We start from the raw sequence: 19,221 nt of genomic DNA on the forward strand, positions 1-19,221 counted from the left end.
ACGTAATTTTCCAGCTCGTGTGGATGAATGCCAAGGAGGGTGACTGATGGCTTGTGTGGTTTAAGGATATGTTTTGTAAGAAACTGCGGAACTGTTTTCCCAGATGCCTGTACCATTTTGCATTCCCAAGAGCGATGCCCCAGAGCATTCCTGTTGCTCCACATCCGCACCAGCATTTGATATTGTCAGTGTTTTGGACTTTCACCGAAGTCCAAAGTTTTGTATAACAAAGTTACATAGGGTTTCTGATGGGTGTGTTGTGGTATGAATTGTGATTAAAAAAAAAAAGTCCAGGCATGAGGGGAAATTTGGACTTTGATTAGCTATTTGATAAGAAATGATTAATTTTTTCATTTGGGATAATGGAATTGTGGGGTTTTTTTCCTCTAAAGAGTCCTTATCTTTAGGAATATATACTGAAATATTTACCAATGAAATAGGATATCTGGGATTTGTTTCAAAATAACCGAGGATAGCCAGAGAAGTGGATCGATTGATGGTTGATGAAACTAGACTGAGCATGAATTGCTAATTGTTGAAACTGGGTTCTTAGGAACATAGAGGATCATTACACTATTTCTTTCTAATTTTGGTTATTTGATTTTTTTTTGGTAATAAATGCTTAAAGTTTGATGTGTTATTACAAAATGGTGGACGGACACTTTGGTGTTTAGTAAAAATATGAACTGTCTTACGGTACCACCTTCAGATTAAGTCCAGTGCCTAACAGCATTATGGGAGAGAAATGAATATATATTAAATAAGTATATGTGCTAGTTAATAATTATTTTAAAAATTGTGCTAGAAACTGAAGAATCTTTTTGTATAAGCAATTTAAACTAAAACGATTTTAAGAATATATGTGATTTTTTTCAAAGCGATTTTTTTTTAAATTACCAAAGCAAAAAACAGTACATGCACATAAGAACAAAATTAAAAATATAGGGACAGTAAAAAAAAAGACATAAAAGACATAAAAATCATACCCACTCAAATAACACCACCCTTAACCAGAGATTTGAGGAACAATTTTCCAAACCCTTTCCTGCTTATCTAGGTGTTTGCCTACAGATAATTTTTGTTTATGTACAAAAAATTAAGAATTATATATTCTTAACATATATATTATTCCGCTTAACACTTAATACTTCTGGCACATGGTTTTAGAGACCGCACAGGATGCCATTGTGTGGTTATATGATAATTTATTTCACGAGGCCGCTTGTGCTCAACATTGAAGGTTTTCCCGTCGGGCCTTTGCTAGTGCAAACAGAAGGGAGGCAAAGGACAGTTATTAAGAGCACAGACTCTGGAGTTAAATGGAAGCGACTGTGCAGAAAAAAGTGAACGTAGCAGGCCTGGGACGGCTATGCTTAGAAAGGCTGCTTGCGAGGTCGACACTTGGCTGGCTTCTGGGAACTTGGACTTCAGGATGGTTTCCAGCACCCCGACAGATAGGCCTGGCTCCCTGGGCTGAAACTGTCCATGTGAACACTGAAGCTTGTGATGCAGAACCCCTGCTTTCCTTCGGAAAGTCTGGACTTTTGTTAGGTGCCTGTGGGCCCGGGCCCCAATAAAGACCTGCCCACCGAGTCTCTAGTGCGGTTCCCTCCTCTGCACCACACCTGTGTTGTCCCAACCTGTTGCTAGAGGCATTGAGGCTACTCCCCGTATGACTGCACTGTTCGGAAGCTGGCAGCTGGCTGGTTTCCTCTGGCCTGTCCCATGGGTCCTTTCCCTTCTTTGTTTCCTCTCCCTGGAGTAAGTCCTAGCCACGAGCCCAACTACCTGCTGAGTCCTGCCAGTCCTCCTTGCAAATTTCCAAACCTAGGGGCCCCTGACCCAGGTTCGAATCCTGACTCTGCCACTTCAAAGCTAAGTAACCCCAGCCAAGTTATTTACCTTCTCTGTGATTTTCTAATCTTTAATTTGGGTTTAAAAAAAAAAAAACCCGCAAAAACAGTTTTATCTTGTTGGATTTTAGAAAGGAATTGAATAAGTTAAAATACGTAAAGTCGTTAGAATAGTCCCTGGCATGGGATTATTTCTGAATAAACATTAAGAATCATTATCTCGGAAGCTACACGTTTATGTATATTTACAATTATTTCTTTTCTTTTTTTATTTATTTGCAATTATTTCTTTTGAATACATTCCTAGGAGACAAATTGCTGGGTTTAAGGATGTGCGCATTTTGTTCTTTTTGTGTGCTCTGATCATAAAAGTAAAATATGTTTATTGTTAAGGCATTAGAGGTACTTGCTATAGAAAAAGAAAGTCCTCTATAACTCTTTCTTCAGATATAGTTATTTATAGTAATTTGTTGTATACACCCCAAATGTATATCTGTATGCATGAATATGGACAATATCATTTAGTATTTTTTAATAAAAATGGGCCCATGTACATATTATTTTATTGTGTTTGCCTGAACATCAGGGGCTCCTTATAGTCAATGATTATTTCTAAAAACCTCTTCTTTAAAAAAAAAAAAAAAAAAAAAAAACCCTCTTCTTTTTCTTTCCTTAAATAAATCTTTCAAATATAGATGAAATAGAAAATACAGAATTGGGGGCACCTGGCCGCCTCAGTCGGGTACAGCACATGCCTCTCGATCTCAGGTCATGAGTTCAAGCCCCACACTGGGCATGTAGCCTACTTGAAAAAAAAAAAAGCAGCTGCAAAAAAACCAAAATATAGGATTTTTCAACTTAGTTATACCTTTACATTTGAAATCACACACTGTATAAAATATAGGAATTTAGGGCGCCTGGGTGGCTCAGTTGGTTAAGCCGCTGCCTTTGGCTCAGGTCATGATCCCAGTGTCCTGGGATAGAGTCCCGCGTGGGCTCCTTGCTCGGCAGGGAGCCTGCTTCTCTCTCTGCCTCTGCCTGCCTCTCTGCCTGCTTATGCGCTTGTGCGTGCGCTCTCTCTCTCTTTGACAAATAAATAAAATCTTAAAAAAAAAAAAAAAGGCCCAGCTTCCATGGGGCCTGTGTTTAAAAAAAATATAGGAATTTAGAGCTGTACTGCTGCTTTTTTAAATTAATTACTTTTAAAAATATTTCATTTATTTACTTGAGAGAGAGCACTTGTGGTGGGGGGTTATGGAGGGAGAGGGGGAAGCAGGCTCCCCACTGAGCAGGGAGCCCGATAAGGGACTCATCCCAGGACCCTGAGATCCTGACCTGAGCCAAAGGCAGACGCTTAACCAACTGAGCCACCCAGGCGCCCCAACCTCTTTTTTCAAAATGGTTTCATCGGACAACCTCTATCAGCATCTCAATCTCATTGAACAAGGTTGTTTGAGGATGCGCCTTGTTTACCCAGTATTTAACACTGATTGGATCCTGGTGATTAAAAATACATAGATTTGGGGGTGCCTGGGTGGCTCAGTTGGTTAAGCCACTGCCTTTGGCTCGGGTCATGATCCCAGGGTCCTGGGATTGAGTCCCGCATCGGTCTCCTTGCTCGGCGCAGAGCCTGCTTCTCTCGCTGCCTCTGCCTGCCTCTCTGCCTACTTGTGTGTACTCTCTCTATCTCTCTGGCAAATGAATAAAATCTTAAAAAAAAAATACATAGATTTTTGGAGGCATTGGGGGAAATTTTAATACGGGGTTATCTGCTATATGATATTTTGAAAATATTATTTTTCTTGGGTGTGATAATGCTGTTGTAGAAGAATGCCTTGCCTTAGGGAGCCTGCTCCCCCCCCCCCCCCCCGCCTGCCTCTCTGCCTGCTTGTGATCTCTGTCAAATGAATAAATAAAATCTTTTGGGAAGGGGCGCCTGGGTGGCTCAGTGGGTTAAGCCGCTGCCTTCGGCTCGGGTCATGATCTCAGGGTCCTGGGATCGAGCCCCGCATCGGGCTCTCTGCTCCGCGGGGAGCCTGCTTCCTCCTCTCTCTCTGCCTGCCTCTCTGCCTACTTGTGATCTCTCTCTCTGTCAAATAAATAAATAAAATCTTTAAAAAAAAAAAATCTTTTGGGAAAAAAAAAAGCAAATGGTAGAATGTTTACAATTGCTAACGGTAGGTGGGAAGTATATAAGTATATCGCCACACTTTTCTCTGAATTGGAAATTGTTCGAAATGAAAAGTGGGACAATATAGAAAGGCTTTCTTCCCCCTCAACATTATAAAAATATTCAGCCACATTTACTTCTAGGACTTTTATATTTTCATATTTTACAATTAAATCTATGTTGAATTGGACTTTATTTTTAGCATAAATGTGAGATATGGGTCTCACTTCATTTGAAGTACTACTTTGTACTAAATTCTTTTAAATCTGAGGGTTTTGGGGGGTTTTTGTTTGTTCATTTATTTTGCATTTCCATTCTGTGGTAGCCATACAATATTTCTTATGTAATTTTATGGCATTCTTTTAAAATTCTAGTAAGGTAAATCTTTATCCTTCCTCTTATGAATTTTCTTATGTTGTCCAATGTCTTTATTCATTCAGGTGAATTTTGGAATAAACACATCGAGTTCATGATTGATTTGCATTTTGTTAAAATCATAGATTAGGGACACCTGGGTGGTTCGGCTGTTTAAGTGGCTGCCTTCCGCTCAGGTCATAATCCCACGGTGGTGGGATCAAGCCCTGCATCAGGCTCCCTGCTTAGCGGAGAGCCTGCTTTTCCCTCTGCCTGCCGCTCCCCCTGCTTGTGCTCTCTCTCTGTCTGTCTGTCTGTCTCTCTCTGACAAATAAATAAATAAATAAAATAAGTAAAATCATAGATTAATTTGGACAGGCTTGACTTTTATATAATTTAGCCTTCTCATTTCAATAACATAGGATTTCTGTGGGTATCAAAAAATCCTTCAGAAGTTTAAGCAACCCGTCACAAAGCTGTTTTGTTTGAGAAGTTAGCATTTTAGCCGATAGCGTAAATAAGTATATTATTTACTTCACTTACTATACATTAGACTTAAGGAATGCAGAAATTATCAAGACAGCATCACTGCCACACAGAGTTCATCATCGTATAAAGAAGAATGGCTGAAATAATGTGGTTCTGTGCGAAAATATGAGCATTTACACGACATACGGAATTTTCATGAGGGAGAGAGTATTGAATTCTGGCTTGGTTGGGTGGGCTCACCAGAAGGGCTTGATGCCTGAGCAACAGTTTGTTTGTTTGTGAGAGAGAGGCAGGAAGGGGGAGGAGAGGGAGAGGGGGAAGAAAAGAGAATCTTAAGCAGGCTCCACATTCAGTTTGGGGCCCCGCGCAGGACTCGATCCCACCACCCTGAGATCATGACCTGAGCTGAAAGCAAGAGACCAACACTTAAACTGACCGAGCCACACAGGTGCCTCTACCTGACCAAGAATCTAAATCTTTTTTTTTTTTAAGATTTTTATTTATTTATTTGACAGACAGAGATCACAGGTAGGCAGAGAGGCAGGCAGAGAGAGAGAGAGGAGGAAGCAGGCTCCCTGCTGAGCAGAGAGCCCGATGTGGGGCTCGATCCCAGGACCCTGGGATCATGACCTGACCCGAAGGCAGAGGCTTTAACCCACTGAGCCACCCAGGCGCCCCGAGAATTTAAATCTTTTTTAAAACATGAATTTATTTATTTGAAAGAGAGAGAGAGCTCGCGGGTACACATGCCCTCTGCAGTGGGCGGGGGGTTGGGAGGACATAGAGGGAGAAGCAGACTCCCTGAAGGGCAGGGAGCCCGATGCGGGGCTCCATCCCAGGACCCTGGGATCATGACATGAGCCGAAGGCAGACACTTAACCTACTGACCCACCTAGGCACCCCTCTAAGCAAGAATTTAAAAGATGAATAGGTACTTGCCAGGAAGCCAGATTATTCTATATCAGAGTATCGGATCAGAGGGAATATAGCAGATACAAAAGCAGAGAGGCCTGGGGCACCTGGGTGGTTCCGACGGTTAAGCGTCTGACTCTTGGTTCAGGTTCAGGCCATGATCTCATGGGTTGTGAGACTGAGCCCCTGGTCAGGCTCCACTCGCAGTGAGGTATGTTCTGGAAGATTCTCTCTCTCATCCTCCTTGTGCCCCTCCCCCCACGCATGTGCTTGCTTTTTCTCTCTAATAAATAAATCTTTTTCTTTTTCTTTTTTTTTAAAGAGAGAGACACAGGCATCCAGGAGGTATCTTGGGTTGGTGTCTTATTTAGTTGTCATAAAGAGACAGGTTAATTGCTTAACATTTTATGGGATGAATAAAATGAGTCATCAGTTTTCAGACTCCGTGGATAAGGATGCAACTGTTCTGTAAACTGAAGTTGCGCCACTGGTACAGGGTTCACAGCTGCAGCCTTTGTCTATCATGTCATACATAGTTGAAGTCCACCATCTCTTCTGGGCTGCTGCTTCATCTTTTAAAAAAGGGGGTGGGAAGGCTGAGCTTGATTCTGTGTATATTTATGCAATTTATTTTCCTTAGCACACTTGTTTCTGTGCGCTCAGCGCTGTGCTGGGTTGTGTAGGTTGTGTATTTTAAAATAAAATATTTTATTTATTTATTTCACAGACAGAGATCACAAGTAGGCAGAGAGGCAGGCAGAGAGAGAGGAGGAAGCAGGCTCTCCGCGGGGCAGAGAGCCCGATGCGGGGCTCCATCCCAGGACCCTGGGATCATGACCTGAGCCGAAGGCAGAGGCTTTAACCCACGGAGCCACCCAGGCGCCCCAACAAATTAGTTTTTGTTGGAGAAACCAGCCCATGGCACTGTTAAAAGGAAGTAACGAGTACGAGCTGATTGGTTTATGATACAACCTATAAATTCATTCATCCAGTCCCTGTTTTTAGGAGCTTTGCAATCTCATGGGGAGACAATAAACCAGTAAACAAGTAAATATATAGCATGCTCACTGGTGATATGCATCCTGGAGGTCAGCAAAGCAGGGAAATGTGTCCCTTCGGGGTCTGGCTTGCTATTTGGTGCGGTGTGCCAAGAGAAGCCCCTCTTACTGGAGTGACATTGGGCCAGAGACTAGGAAGTGAAAGAGAATGAAACGTGGGGTTTGTGTGATGTAGGAATGTGGGGGAAGAGCATTCCAGGCAGAGGGAGCCGCAGGGGCAAAGGCCCTTGGGTGGGAGATGATTGGCTTATTTGAGATACAGTGAGGAGGCCACTGTAGCAAAAAGCAGTGTGAGCGGGAGGAGGGGAATCCACCGATGGAAGGAGGGGTTGATCATTCAGAACCGGGGAGGCCAAGGTAAGGGCGTTGGCGCTTCCTCCCAGTGAGACAGAAAGCTGTTGGAGCGTTGTAAATGGAGGTGTGGTATGATTTGGTATGTTTTAGAAGCACCACTCGGTTATATGGAGATTAGAGGATACACAGGCAGGGCAGAAGATGGAGACCGGTTAAGAGGCAGTTGCGATCATCCTGGTAGGATGGTCCGTGGCTCGGACCAGGTGGTAGCAATGGACACGGTGAGACGTGCTGAGACGCGGTGGCATTCATGAGAAGTATTCTGACATTCCATCTACGGAGATGAAGAAGACTCTATGAGACAGCTGTGGAAGAAAATCAAGATTTGGGGCTTTTTTCTAGTTAAATCAGAGATGCTTCTTAAGATACCTAAGTGGAAGTGTCAAGAAGGTAGGGGGTTAAATGAGTGGAATAGAGAAGAGGGAAACAGGCTGAAAATATGTAGCTGGTGCTTAAAAGCCACAAGGTGGTGGGGACAGCCACGTTAGAGAAGAGATGACCAAGGTGGATAGAGATCACTGGGCTTGAGAGCACTCCCGGTGCTAGAGATCAAGGAGAGGAGGAGAAGCCAGCAAAGGGGATTGAGAAGAGGAGACCAGAGAGGCGGGGTCCTGCTGTCTGGACTCCTCCTGTTATGGGAGCTGAATGATCAGCGGTGACCTAAGATGTTGATGGGTAAGATGAGAACTGAGAATGGGCCACAGCGTCCAAGCAATGCAGAGAGAACTAGCCATTCCACTCATGATTTTATTAGTCCTAAATATTTTTCACTGCAAGATTTACTTATTTTTAGCTGTTTTCACGGTCAGATTAACTGTGAAAGCCGTTCAGGGCAATTTCCATAAGTCCGTCATTTCTGATACGCAGAAGAACAGTCACCGTAAGGATTGGTTTGCATTTCATCATTTGCGGTAGTATTCATCTTGGATAACCGGCAGGTGTTTGTTAAAAGTGTTAACTCGCCTTCACAGCCTTCTCAAGAGTTGCTGGTGCGTCCGTTCCTTCATTTACCCAGGAAATCGCTCCAGCGCCTGTACCGTGCCAGCCCTACCTAGTTCTTCCTGCCCTGACATGAGATCTAGTCTCACGCGCAGCATCTGGCCTTTCTCGTGGCCCTGGGCGTCAGCCTCCCTGCAGTGGGGTTTTTCCAGCCTACCTCGTCCAGCTGCAGTTCCCAGCGTCCGCCCCCAGAGGCCTGAAGTCGGTCGGCTGTTGCGGCCCTCCCACGCGTGGGAGGGAACCCTTCGGAGGCTCCAGGGTGATATGCAGATGAGACGGGAGGGCACTATGCAGATGAGATGGGCGGGCCTCGCCGGGCAGGCCTGCTGGAGTCGCGGTGGGCGGGCCTGCGAGCGGCCGGCATGCAGATGAGGTGGGCGGGGCCCGCCCGCGCGGGCGAGGAGCGGCTCCGCCGGCGGCCGCCGGGAACTGGAAGGCGCCCGGCCCTTTCTTTGACTGGAGCGGACCCGCCGGACGCCGCCGCCTCGCCAGGAGCCGGCGCGAGCCCCAGCCCGGCGGACGCCCTGTCCGAGGCCGGCCAGCCGGCCGCTGCCGGGGCCCGCCGAGCATGGGCAACCACTCGGGGCGGCCGGAGGAGCCCGAACCAGGTCTGTGCTGTCGGCGGGGGTCGCGCCGCGCCCCCTCCCCGGCCCGGCGCCCTTCCCCCACCCGCCTCTCGGGCCAGCGGCCGCCGCGCTGCCCGCGGGCGCCCGGGGGCGAGTGGAAAGGTGACGTTCCCGGGATGGGATTCTTGCCTTCGGAACGCGCTCGTGGGGTTGTGAAACTGCCCGCGCCTGCTCCCGACAAGGAAGTGCCGCCCGCCGTAAACACGCACCTGGAAGCCGCGGGTCCGCGGCCGCGGCCGGGGGGCGGGGCAGCGGGTCTCCGCGGCGGGAGCGCGCGGGCCGGCCGGGGGCGGGGCGGGGCGGGGCGGGGGCCCGCGGCCCGCGGGGATCCGACTTGCCCTCCGCCTCCGCCGTCGGGGTCGCCCGAGCCGCGCGCGCGGGCCGTTCCCGCTGACTTTCTGGGCGTCTGCGGCGAAGTGTGACCTGCTCGAGTCCTGGTTCGTGGTCGGTGTTGCGGTGCCTCGTTCGCGGGTCACACGCTTTCTGAGTCGCGCGGGCGCGCAGCCCGTCAGCGGGTCTGTTCCTCGTGCTGCGACCAGCGCTCCGTCGCGACTCTCTTGCCCCGGAGAGTCCGCGCTTAGCCTGGGACGCCGTCGGGCTGTGGTCCCCGGAAACTGGCGAGCCCGGCGCGGAGCCCGCGGGGTCTGGTCTTCGTCCTCGGGGCCGTCGGCGCGGTCGACCCGAACATCTCTGCGCCGTCACGTGCGGGACGCGGGATCTGATTTAGCCTCCAAAACGGCACCTCGGCCGACCGGGGGGAGAGGCTCGACTTACGCCGGAGCCCTGGAGCGGCAGGTGGCGAGCGCGTTCCCGGGACCGAGGCCGAGCTTCAGCACGTGCTCGCGGCTCTGATGTCTCAGTTGGGGCTTGACCGAGGACCCCGAGGCTTTGAGAGCTAGTGACTTGGGCAGGGGACATCCCGGGAATTGGGACCCGCGCTGTAAGCAGACCCCTGGTCCTCCCTCCCCTGGCTGGGTCTCCGCTGAGGTCTTGGCAGGGAGGCCGCGCCGCCTTGGGCCGTATCCTTGGGGCTGGGCGGGGGTGGGGAGCCTTGGGCTGGTACCACACCCGGGATGGAAGACTTGGCCACAGGGGAACACTACGAAGAAAACGTTTAGACAGGCTTACTGCCTAGTTTACATAGGGCTAACTCTAAATGGCGCAGCAGGTATCCGAACCTCTTTGGGCAGAACAACAGTATTTGCCGAATAGTGCCTTCGTCCTAATCAGCGCTATGGTGAGCTATTAGGTGAAGCATATGTAACATTTTTAAAACCGCTCATTAGCACGCAGCTGCCCAGGTCTGAGTAAAAACGCATTTCCTTTGTGTCAGAATTGCGGAGACTGCCCCTCTTGTTCGAGCCTTTAAAAGTTACTTGGGTTCCGATTTCTAAGTCATGTTGCTTGCTTTCTTTCTTTTTTTTTTTTTAAGATTTTATTTATTCAGGGGCACCTGGGTGGCTCAGTGGGTTAAGCATCTGCCTTCATGCCTTCAGGTCATGATCCCAGGGTCCTGGGATTAGAGCCCTCCGTTGGGCTCCCTGCTCGGTGGGAAGTCTGCTTCTCTCTCTCTCTCTCAAACAAATGAATGAATAAAATCTCGTTAGAGAGAAAGAGAAGACAGAATAAAAGCACACGTGAGGGGAGGAGCAGAGGGAGAGGGATGAGCAGACGCCCGCTGTGTGGGCAGCCTGATATAGGACTTGATTCCATGATCATGAGATCACGATCTGAGCCCAGATCAAGAGACAGACGGTCAACCGACTGAGCCACCCAGACGCCCCAGAGTGATGTTGCTTAAAGCATTCTAATGGACAGGAGAGGAAAAGGACATTTTTATGCCAGGGACTTATTTTATTGCATTTTCCAAGAATGAATATAATTTTACAATGGGAACTTGATCTGATTTGCTACATGTAAAGGTAACAATTGGAAAATCTTAAAGACTTGTGTTGCCTGAAAGTGTGAGTATAATTATTCTGGGATACCAGAAACCACCGGCTTATCAAATTTGGCCTCTTGATGCTGTAATGAAATGCTATAGAATGCATTAAAAACATGTGGAAATTAGAGTTTTGTTAAAGATGAATGTATCTTCAGTCTGCTTTAGCATGAAGGCTAGCACGAGACGGGAGCCTCCCACTAGCAGCTGTGGCTCATTGAACTGGAATCAGAATGAGGGCCTCAAGGGGTTGCCAGAGCAAGGGGTCCAGAGATGAGCGGTAGAGGTAAGGGGGGGAGAAGGAAGGCTGGAAAAGGAGAGAGCAGGTCTGATTTTTTACCCAGTTCTTACATTGTGTCACTTTTGTTGAGATGAAGACCTTTCAAAAGAATGGGGGGGGGGCTCCTGGGCTGGCTTAGTCCGTGTGCGGCTGTTGATCTTGGAGTTGTGAGTTTGAGCCCCCTGCTGGGTGTAAAGATTACTTTAAAAATTTATCATTAAACAGATTTAGGAATGAAAGAAGTTCGTTAGAGACCTGACAAACACGAAAAGGAGTGGGAAGCCAGAGCTGGGGTGAGGAGAGTTTTATTTTATTTATTTTTAAAGATTTTATTTATTTACTTGTCAGAGAGAAAGAGACCGAGCCGGAGAGTGAGGCCAAGCAGGGGAAGTGGCAGGCAGAGGGAGAAGCAGACTTCCCGCTGAGCAAGGAGCCCAAGGCAGGACTCCATCCCAGGGTCCCGGGATCATGACCTGAGTTGAAGGCAGATGCTTAACCGACTGAGCCGCGCAGGCGTCCTGAGGAGAGTTTTAGACCATGATGCAGATCCAGCACGTATGAAAGGAAGCAGGGAGAGCCTCAGAGCTGTGCAGATCTGGTGAGGCCTCAGCCAACTGATTGGGGAGCTCCAGAACAGACTGCCCGTTAGAGTCCCTGATTGGGCAGAAATGGCCAGTCCCCAGGGCTCTTGCTACGGTCATCACTGCTGGAGGTGGCCTGGGAAGAGCATATATACCTTCAGCTCAAAAGCCAGAGTGAGTCCTGGGATCCTGGTGGCACTGAGAGCCAGAGGTGTCCGCTAACTGCCGTCCTAATAGCGGGATACTAAGTTCTTCCTCGAAGAGGTCCAAGTGGCACAATTCATGTCTACCTTCCACGGGGCCTCAGTTGCTTGGGCAAGGAGGGTCCATTGGAAGGGCAGATGAGGTGAAATGTCCATCTTAGACCTCCCCTCCAAAGGGCTAGGGCGCTCGTCATCTTTTGCAGGTGGAAACCTTGTCCTCTCTAGGGCACACCCAGAGAAGACAGGCTCTCGACTGCTGCTGCTTTTCTAGCGCTGGAGTTGGCCATGGGGGCAGCAGGTTTCCTGTTTTGTGGTGTCTGTGATCCTCTGAGCCGCGTCATTATGACTTACTGTAGTATTGCAGGATGGGCAAGAGAAGTGGGTCAAGTAAGAGACATGAAAACTTTCGTAAGTGAGGGCAGCTAGAATAAGAACTCCCTACATGTTCCCACTTAGCAGTCCTTCAGCTTCCAACCAGGTTGTCAGTACCTGCATTATAAAGAGGGCTGCTGGGTCTGGTTGTGCAGGTTGTGCATGCTTCAAAGGCGTCTGGGTATAAAGGGATGAGGGGGCCCAGGTAGGGTTATATCAGTTCAGTGGAAGGGCTGCCATTTTGCAGTGTTGCCTTTTTGTATTCACACAAAGGGGCCCAATATGCTGAAGGAGGCCTTAGTCAAATGTGAGTTTAGTAGGCTTTACCCGGTTTTACTACTAGCTGATATTTGCTCACTGTTTACTTTAAATTTGCATGTATGTGTTTCTTTTTTATTTTGTTATTTTTTTAAGTTTATTTTTCTTAGTAATGTCTCTGCCCAATGTGGGGCTTGAACCCTCGGCCCCGAGACCAAGAGTCACATGACTCTTCCAACTAAGCCTGCCAGACACCCCTGCATGTATGTGTTTAAACAGTAAATACAAATGATATAAAACAAAAGTAAAAGCCTCTACTCAGACCCACTCGGGTCCCACTTTATATTAGTTACAGCTAATGCTAACTGGTTCCAGACAGATCCCCAAGGAGCCACTTAGGACAGTAAAAGCTGATTTCTCCCTCACATCTCCGTCTAGTGTGAGTCGGGGGCAGTCTGGGCAACATATGGTTGTTGGAGACAGAAGCCGACGGACATTCACGTTCAGCGTCTGGCTGCTAAGTTGCGCTGGCTCTGCCCGCAGTCAGGAGGGGAAGTTGCTCACGGAGGACACCACAGGACATGTCAGGGGCCAGGCCTGGAGGAATGGTGCACGTCATCTCCCCCTGGGCTTCACGGGCCTGTCTCAGTCACTCGGCCCCTCCTGCGTGCTCAGGGACCAGGAAATGTCTGTGTGGAGTGCCAGGCAGAGGACAGCCCGGATTCTGTGAATACTGGCAGGTTCTTTCCAGACAGTCAACCACATATGTGTCAGTATTAAGAAAAATTTGATCAGAAAAATTGAAAGACATGGAAGCACTCATATATCCATCACCTAGATTGTACAGTTAACATTTTGCTACATTTGCTTTATACCTCTGTCCATGTCTTCATCCTTTCATTTGTTGTCCCACCTTATGGGGGGGGGGCAGTTTCAAAGAAATGATGCTTATCTCTGTAATTCTATGTAATACACTCTACCCATATTCTTTCCTGACTTCCTAGCATTCAAGGCTCTCTACCAGCCCTCACTGTGAAAGTTGAGGAGCCTAGTGCATTTTCACTACTATAGTCCTCTTCCCTGCCCCACTGCCCCGCAGCACTCCCCCATTCCTGGAAGTCATACTTAAATTTGCTGAAGCTCTGGTTAGTCTGGTAGAACGCCGAAGGTGGGATATAGATGGTGGGCATACAGTTTTTCACTATAAAATTTGTTCAGCTTTGCTGTGTGAAATTTTCATATAAAAATGTTTAGAATTCTAAGGAAATCTATTGTTAATGACCTTTTTTCTTTTTCTTCTTCTTCTTCTTCTTTTCCACCTGCATTTCTTGATGAACCAACTTTAAACAGTGTCCTTAGCTAGGTAAATAAGGATATAACATCCCTAAATTTCTTCTGTCTTTTCCACCTTATCCTCCATACCCTGTCCTGGTCTGCCTCTCAACCTTGCACGTGGCTAGAATGTTCTCGTCCATGATTAGTGTTATTAAATCTTGTGTGCTTTGTTCGTAGATTGATTCTAAACATTGAAAAGTAATTTAACATGTTAGGATCCCATACGTATTATTTACTAGAGAACCAGGTAGTACATTTAGGTTTATAGAGAAGGAAATGTAATCTTAATATTGTTTAACTTGTGATCTGTGGCAGACATTACTTTTTTTTTTTTTTTTTTTTTTTCAGATTTTATTTATTTATTTGAGAGAGAGGCAGAGAGAGTGAGAGAGAGAGCACAAGCTGGGGAGAGGGGCAGGGAGAGAGAGAGAAGCAGACTCCCCGCTGAGCAGGGGATCATGACCTGAGCTGAAGGCAGACGCTTAATGACTGAGCCACCCAGATGCCCCAGACAATATTACTTTAAAAGAAAAATAGAAGGAGTAGGTAGATTGGAGAGGAGTTAGTACAAATATTATTTACTTTTAAATGATTTTAACATGCTTTTATCCTGTTATGGAGCTTTTCGATATAATACTTCCGTTATTATAGAGAGTTTATTTTCTTCTTGGAGATGAAAAGCACCTGGGTGGCTCGGTGGGTTGGGCCGCTGCCTTCGGCTCGGGTCGTGATCTCGGGGTCCTGGGATCGAGTCCTGCGTAGGGCTCTCTGCTCGGCGGGGAGCCTGCTTCCCTCTCTCTCTCTCTCTGCCTGCCTCTCTGCCTACTTGTGATCTCTCTCTCGCGCGCGCTGCCAAACAAATAAATAAAATCTTAAAAAAAAAAAAAGACTTTGGGCTTTGGAGCTGGGCTGTGCAAATCCAGTTTTGTCACGTCCAGCTCTGAGATGTTGGACAAGTGATTGAAGCTTCTTAGACCTCAGTTTTTTTCATCTCGAAAAGCGTTTAGAAATACAACCTCCCTCATGAGGTGGTTAAGACAGGTGAAAGGTTAGAGCAGCCTCTCACATAGACAGTGTGATAAGCATGTTTAAGTCTGGACTTGGTTACCTTCTGGTCCTGTCTCACTCGGGTTAGGCCACTACTTCTCAGATCCTCCTCTGTTTTTGCATTCCTTTTGCTGTGGCTGGAGTATTTCCTGTGATCCTCTGTGTTGCCAAATGGTTATATATTCTGTCAGTCTCCGTATTCACTTTTTTCTTCCAGTCTTCCTATTGACTTTTAAAATTCCATTAACTGTATTTTCTATTTCCAAAATACTTTTTGTCGTCTGTTTGATCTTATTAATAGCAGTTTGGGGTTTGGAGGAGGGGAGTGGAGTTGGTTGGAAGGCTTGAGCATATAAGTTAACGGCTTCTGTTGGCATTAGTTTTAGATTTCAAGGATTCATCAGAGTTTTTACAATATTCACTAAGAAGAGAACATAGTATACAGTTTTCTCAGATGTATTTTGTACCGTAGAAGAATTTCAGAGTGGAACTAATGTTCCAAGAGACATTCTTGGAAAATGTGCTCTTTGGAGATTAAAAATGGTGTATAAATCAAAGATCCATGATAATACATAGAAAAAAAACAGATAAGAGCAAATGTATCTGTCACTGTAATAAATGTGAATGGGTTAAAATCTGCATTTAAAAAAAAGAGCCCCCTCCTGTAGCTTAAAACAGAAAATGAAATATAATATATATGCTACAGAAAATCATATTCTGGCAGTACTTTCATTTTTAAAATCAAGTTAGTTAAACTGTGAATAATTAACCTTTAAAGGTCAGCATCTTGTTATTCTATGTATAAGAAAAAATTTTTTCTTATACTTTTTGTATAAGAAAAATTTAATAGTCACTATTTAAGAGGATCTTTGATTAATATCCAGTTCCATTTACAAACTTGGTAATAAATTTAAAATATCCTTAATTGTGTTTATTAGTTTAACGTATTTAGGTTCCTCTTAGGTCTGATGACAAACCAGTCCAGTTTTTTAAAGCCTTATAAGTTTAATAATTGCATTTATAAACAGTGATTCCTAAATCCTCATATATTTATGAGCACATATTCTCTCTCTCTCTGTGTGTATGTGTAGAGGCACACTTTCAAATTAAGATCACAAATTAATTACTCAGTTGCACCTTTTAATTACTCAGTTGCACCTTTTAGATTGGAATCATGAGCCTGATCTGAACTCTTAATAGGTCCAGTTCTCCTAAAATTAAACATGGAATCCCAAAACGTAAGTATTAATACATAATAGTGCTTAAAAACATATGTAATTACATAATTACTATTCATTTAATTCTTGTATTTTTTTAAAGGTTGTATTTATTTGAGAGATAGAGCACGAGCGAGAGAGCACAAGTGGGCAAGCAGACTCCTGCCAGTGTGTGTGTGTGTGTGCACGTGTGCACACACACACACACACGCATGCATATGAGGGGTAGGGACAGAGGGAGTAGCAGACTGCCCGCTGAGCAGGGAGTCAGACATGAGGCTCCATTCCAGGACCCTATGACCTGAGCCAAAGGTAGACACTTAACTGACTGAGCCACCCAGGTGCCCCCATTTAATTCTTTTAAATACCTCTCTACTTAATTCTAAACCATTTTAGGATTAAAAGGTAGTTTACATAAGCATTTTGTTATAAATCATCCCATGTGATTCTGGGGTTGTCTTCTCAGGTTGCTGAGATTGTTGAGCAACAGAGACCTTGGGCAGGGACAAGGACAAGAACAGGATTCTTACCCTGGACTCCAGATACGCACTAGAGCCCGTTGTGTTGTAGTTAGAGCGTATGTGCTTTGAGCACATACAAAAATAATCTATGCATGATAAACTTTCTCAACCTTTATGTGAGGATGTCTATTATTTTGCCCTCATCCTTATTGATAGTTTGTATCCATGTAGTATTCAAGGTTTAGGATCTTTGTAATCTCTCTGTACCGATGACTTCAAAACTTGGAGAAGGTGGCAGTCATAATACCCATGTACCTTCGATTTAAGTTGTGTTTTCCTTGATTCTTACAGTTCATAATTGGGAGCCCGAGATCTTCATTCAAACGGCCACATCACTTGGTTACATAGAGTTTGTACTTCTGTGGCACATAACAGATGAACATATCCCATCCGACTCCAAAGACTTTTGACTTGATAGAACACTACCTGCTTTTCTTACACTTTCCATCTCTTAAGGCGATTTTTTTGTCTAGTTAGACAATGATTCTATAAGGCGATTTCTTGATAGTAATACAAAGTGTGATTTAATTGTGGATCTCTCTCATGGCTTTGTCTGACTTACTGAGTCAGTCTGCTGAAACAATAGTTATCAGTTAAAGACCCTCCTCCCCGCCATACACACACACACACAGCACAAAGTACCTTAAATGAGACAGGACCTTCTACGTTGATAAAAGTACAATTCAAGAAGAAAGAGTAGCGGTTATGTAATTCATCACACTAACTAGCACACCTTGGAAGTGACTACAGCAAAACTTAGTAGAAATGCATTTTAAAAACCTCATGAGTAAAAAGAGAATTCAACAATATGTCTTACACAGTTTTTCTAAATTGTTCATGGGATGGATAAAACGTTGATCTGTTTTATACCAGAAAGCCTCATGACAGTCTCTTAAGGGAAATTTTACTGGCCACTCTGTGATCATAATGCAATAGAACTGTAGATAATAAAAGTCGAAATTTTAAAAACTTAACCTGTTTGGAAAAGTTTGACCCAAATAGAACTGAGAACTATAATTTATTAAAAAGTGATTATAAAGTCCTCCCTAAAGTTACAGGTAAGCAAATTCATTCCTCTGAAATTTTTTATGTCCAAAAAGAAACAATGAAAATAAATCAATTACTATACTCAGAAATTAGAAAATAAACAAGAAAAGAAATTTGGGAAAACAGGAAGGTGTTTTTTGAAAGGGTATTAATTAATGAAGCAGGTAACTGTGTCTGTTTCACTTTTCTCTTACCTTCAGCACCTAGTACATTGCCTGATACTTGTTTGGCACATAGTATTTGTTGAATGAATGAACAAAAAAACCCCCACTAGAATTGAAAAATCTCAGTTCTTTGTTCTTGTGTTCTTTGTTAAAACAATTAAGTAGATAGAACTGTAGTTAGACTAATGACAAAACAACAGAAATGCCCAAAATTTGCAGTGTAAGAATGTATATAATCCAAAAAAAAAAGGAATGTATATAATCGAAGATGTGGATATTTTTAAAAAATTAGAATAAAATTGCAACATTTTGATGAAATTGAAAATGAAACTACTAAAATCAGTTCATGAAGAAATCAAACACTCGGACAGAAAAGTAATCTTGGAAGACATCACAAAGTAAATTAAAAGAAAAGCTCCAAAAATAATCCTGAACCTGATTGTTTAATAGGTAAAGTTTCTCAAGTGTGAAAAATATAATTTCCATGCTAAAGTTATCTAGTGCATTGTTTCCCAAAGATTTCTGTATTATGGAAGGTACAGGTAATGGTTTGAGGTATATACACGTGACTATTTCTTACTTTAATAATGAATTTAAAATGTGTTAGAAAATTATATCTGGTACATCAAATTTATGTTGTTTAGGATGAGATTAGGCTAAAAAATGAGCCAGTATTAAGTTTATGCAAAAAAATATTAAATCTGTTGTCATAGGACAAGTAAAGGCAAATATAGCCAGAATTATAAAGGCGATACTCAAATAACAGAAACTTCAAAAGAATTCTGAAGTACATAAAAGATGGAAAGCATTCCAGTTTATTTTCACAAAAGTAGTACTAATATATTAATACTGTTCCTGATACCAAAGCCTTGCAAAGATAGAGCTAACAAGGCAAGCTGGAGTACGGTCTTCCTGATGTTGATACACAAGTCCTAGATGAAATATAAGCCAAATTTAATCCAACTAAGGGTACAATAACACTATCCTATAAATTCACACCAATAGTAAATTGGAAGAGAAAAAAAAACTTTCATCTTACTTCATGTCAGTAATGCATTTAATACAATTTAACATCTACCTCAGAAACATTTAATAGGAGTGAATGGATCCTTTCTTAAGATAATAAATAAAATGGTCTGAAAGCCACACACGCCGTGCTTAACAGGAAACTGAAAACATTCCTGTAAAGGTCAGGAAAATAACAGCAGTGCCCATGCGGGACATTGTTTCTAGATAGACTAGCCAAAGCTATATAATTTTACAAAATAATAATATTTATTGAATGAGACAAAATTAGCATTATTTCTGGTACAGTAATTTTCTTGCAGAAATAGCAGGGAAGGTCAACTGAAAAACTATTAAAACTAATGAGAATTCAGTGAACAGCTTGGAAATGCACATACCCATATATGATATGTCGTATATGTATGAATATGCAT

The 19,221-nt window shown here is 44.3% G+C and overlaps 1 protein-coding gene across 8 annotated transcripts in view; it reads left to right on the forward strand.

Moving 5' to 3' along the window:
• SPECC1 (sperm antigen with calponin homology and coiled-coil domains 1) overlaps nt 1-19,221 on the forward strand; it is a 268,950-nt gene that overhangs the window by 114,025 nt on the left and 135,704 nt on the right. Inside the window, exon 1 of one of the 8 annotated variants that reach the window (XM_045985037.1) lies at nt 7,937-8,797. The exons of the other annotated variants lie outside the window; for them this stretch is intronic. Within the exon in view, the coding sequence (XP_045840993.1) occupies nt 8,758-8,797 (40 nt within the window). The 5' untranslated portion in view covers nt 7,937-8,757. Of the gene's footprint in view, nt 1-7,936; nt 8,798-19,221 lie in introns of those variants that run through there. 8 annotated transcript variants of the gene reach the window in all.

Source organism: Meles meles, chromosome 18 (assembly GCF_922984935.1).
Source record: "Meles meles chromosome 18, mMelMel3.1 paternal haplotype, whole genome shotgun sequence".
Taxonomy (NCBI): Eukaryota; Metazoa; Chordata; class Mammalia; order Carnivora; family Mustelidae; genus Meles; species Meles meles.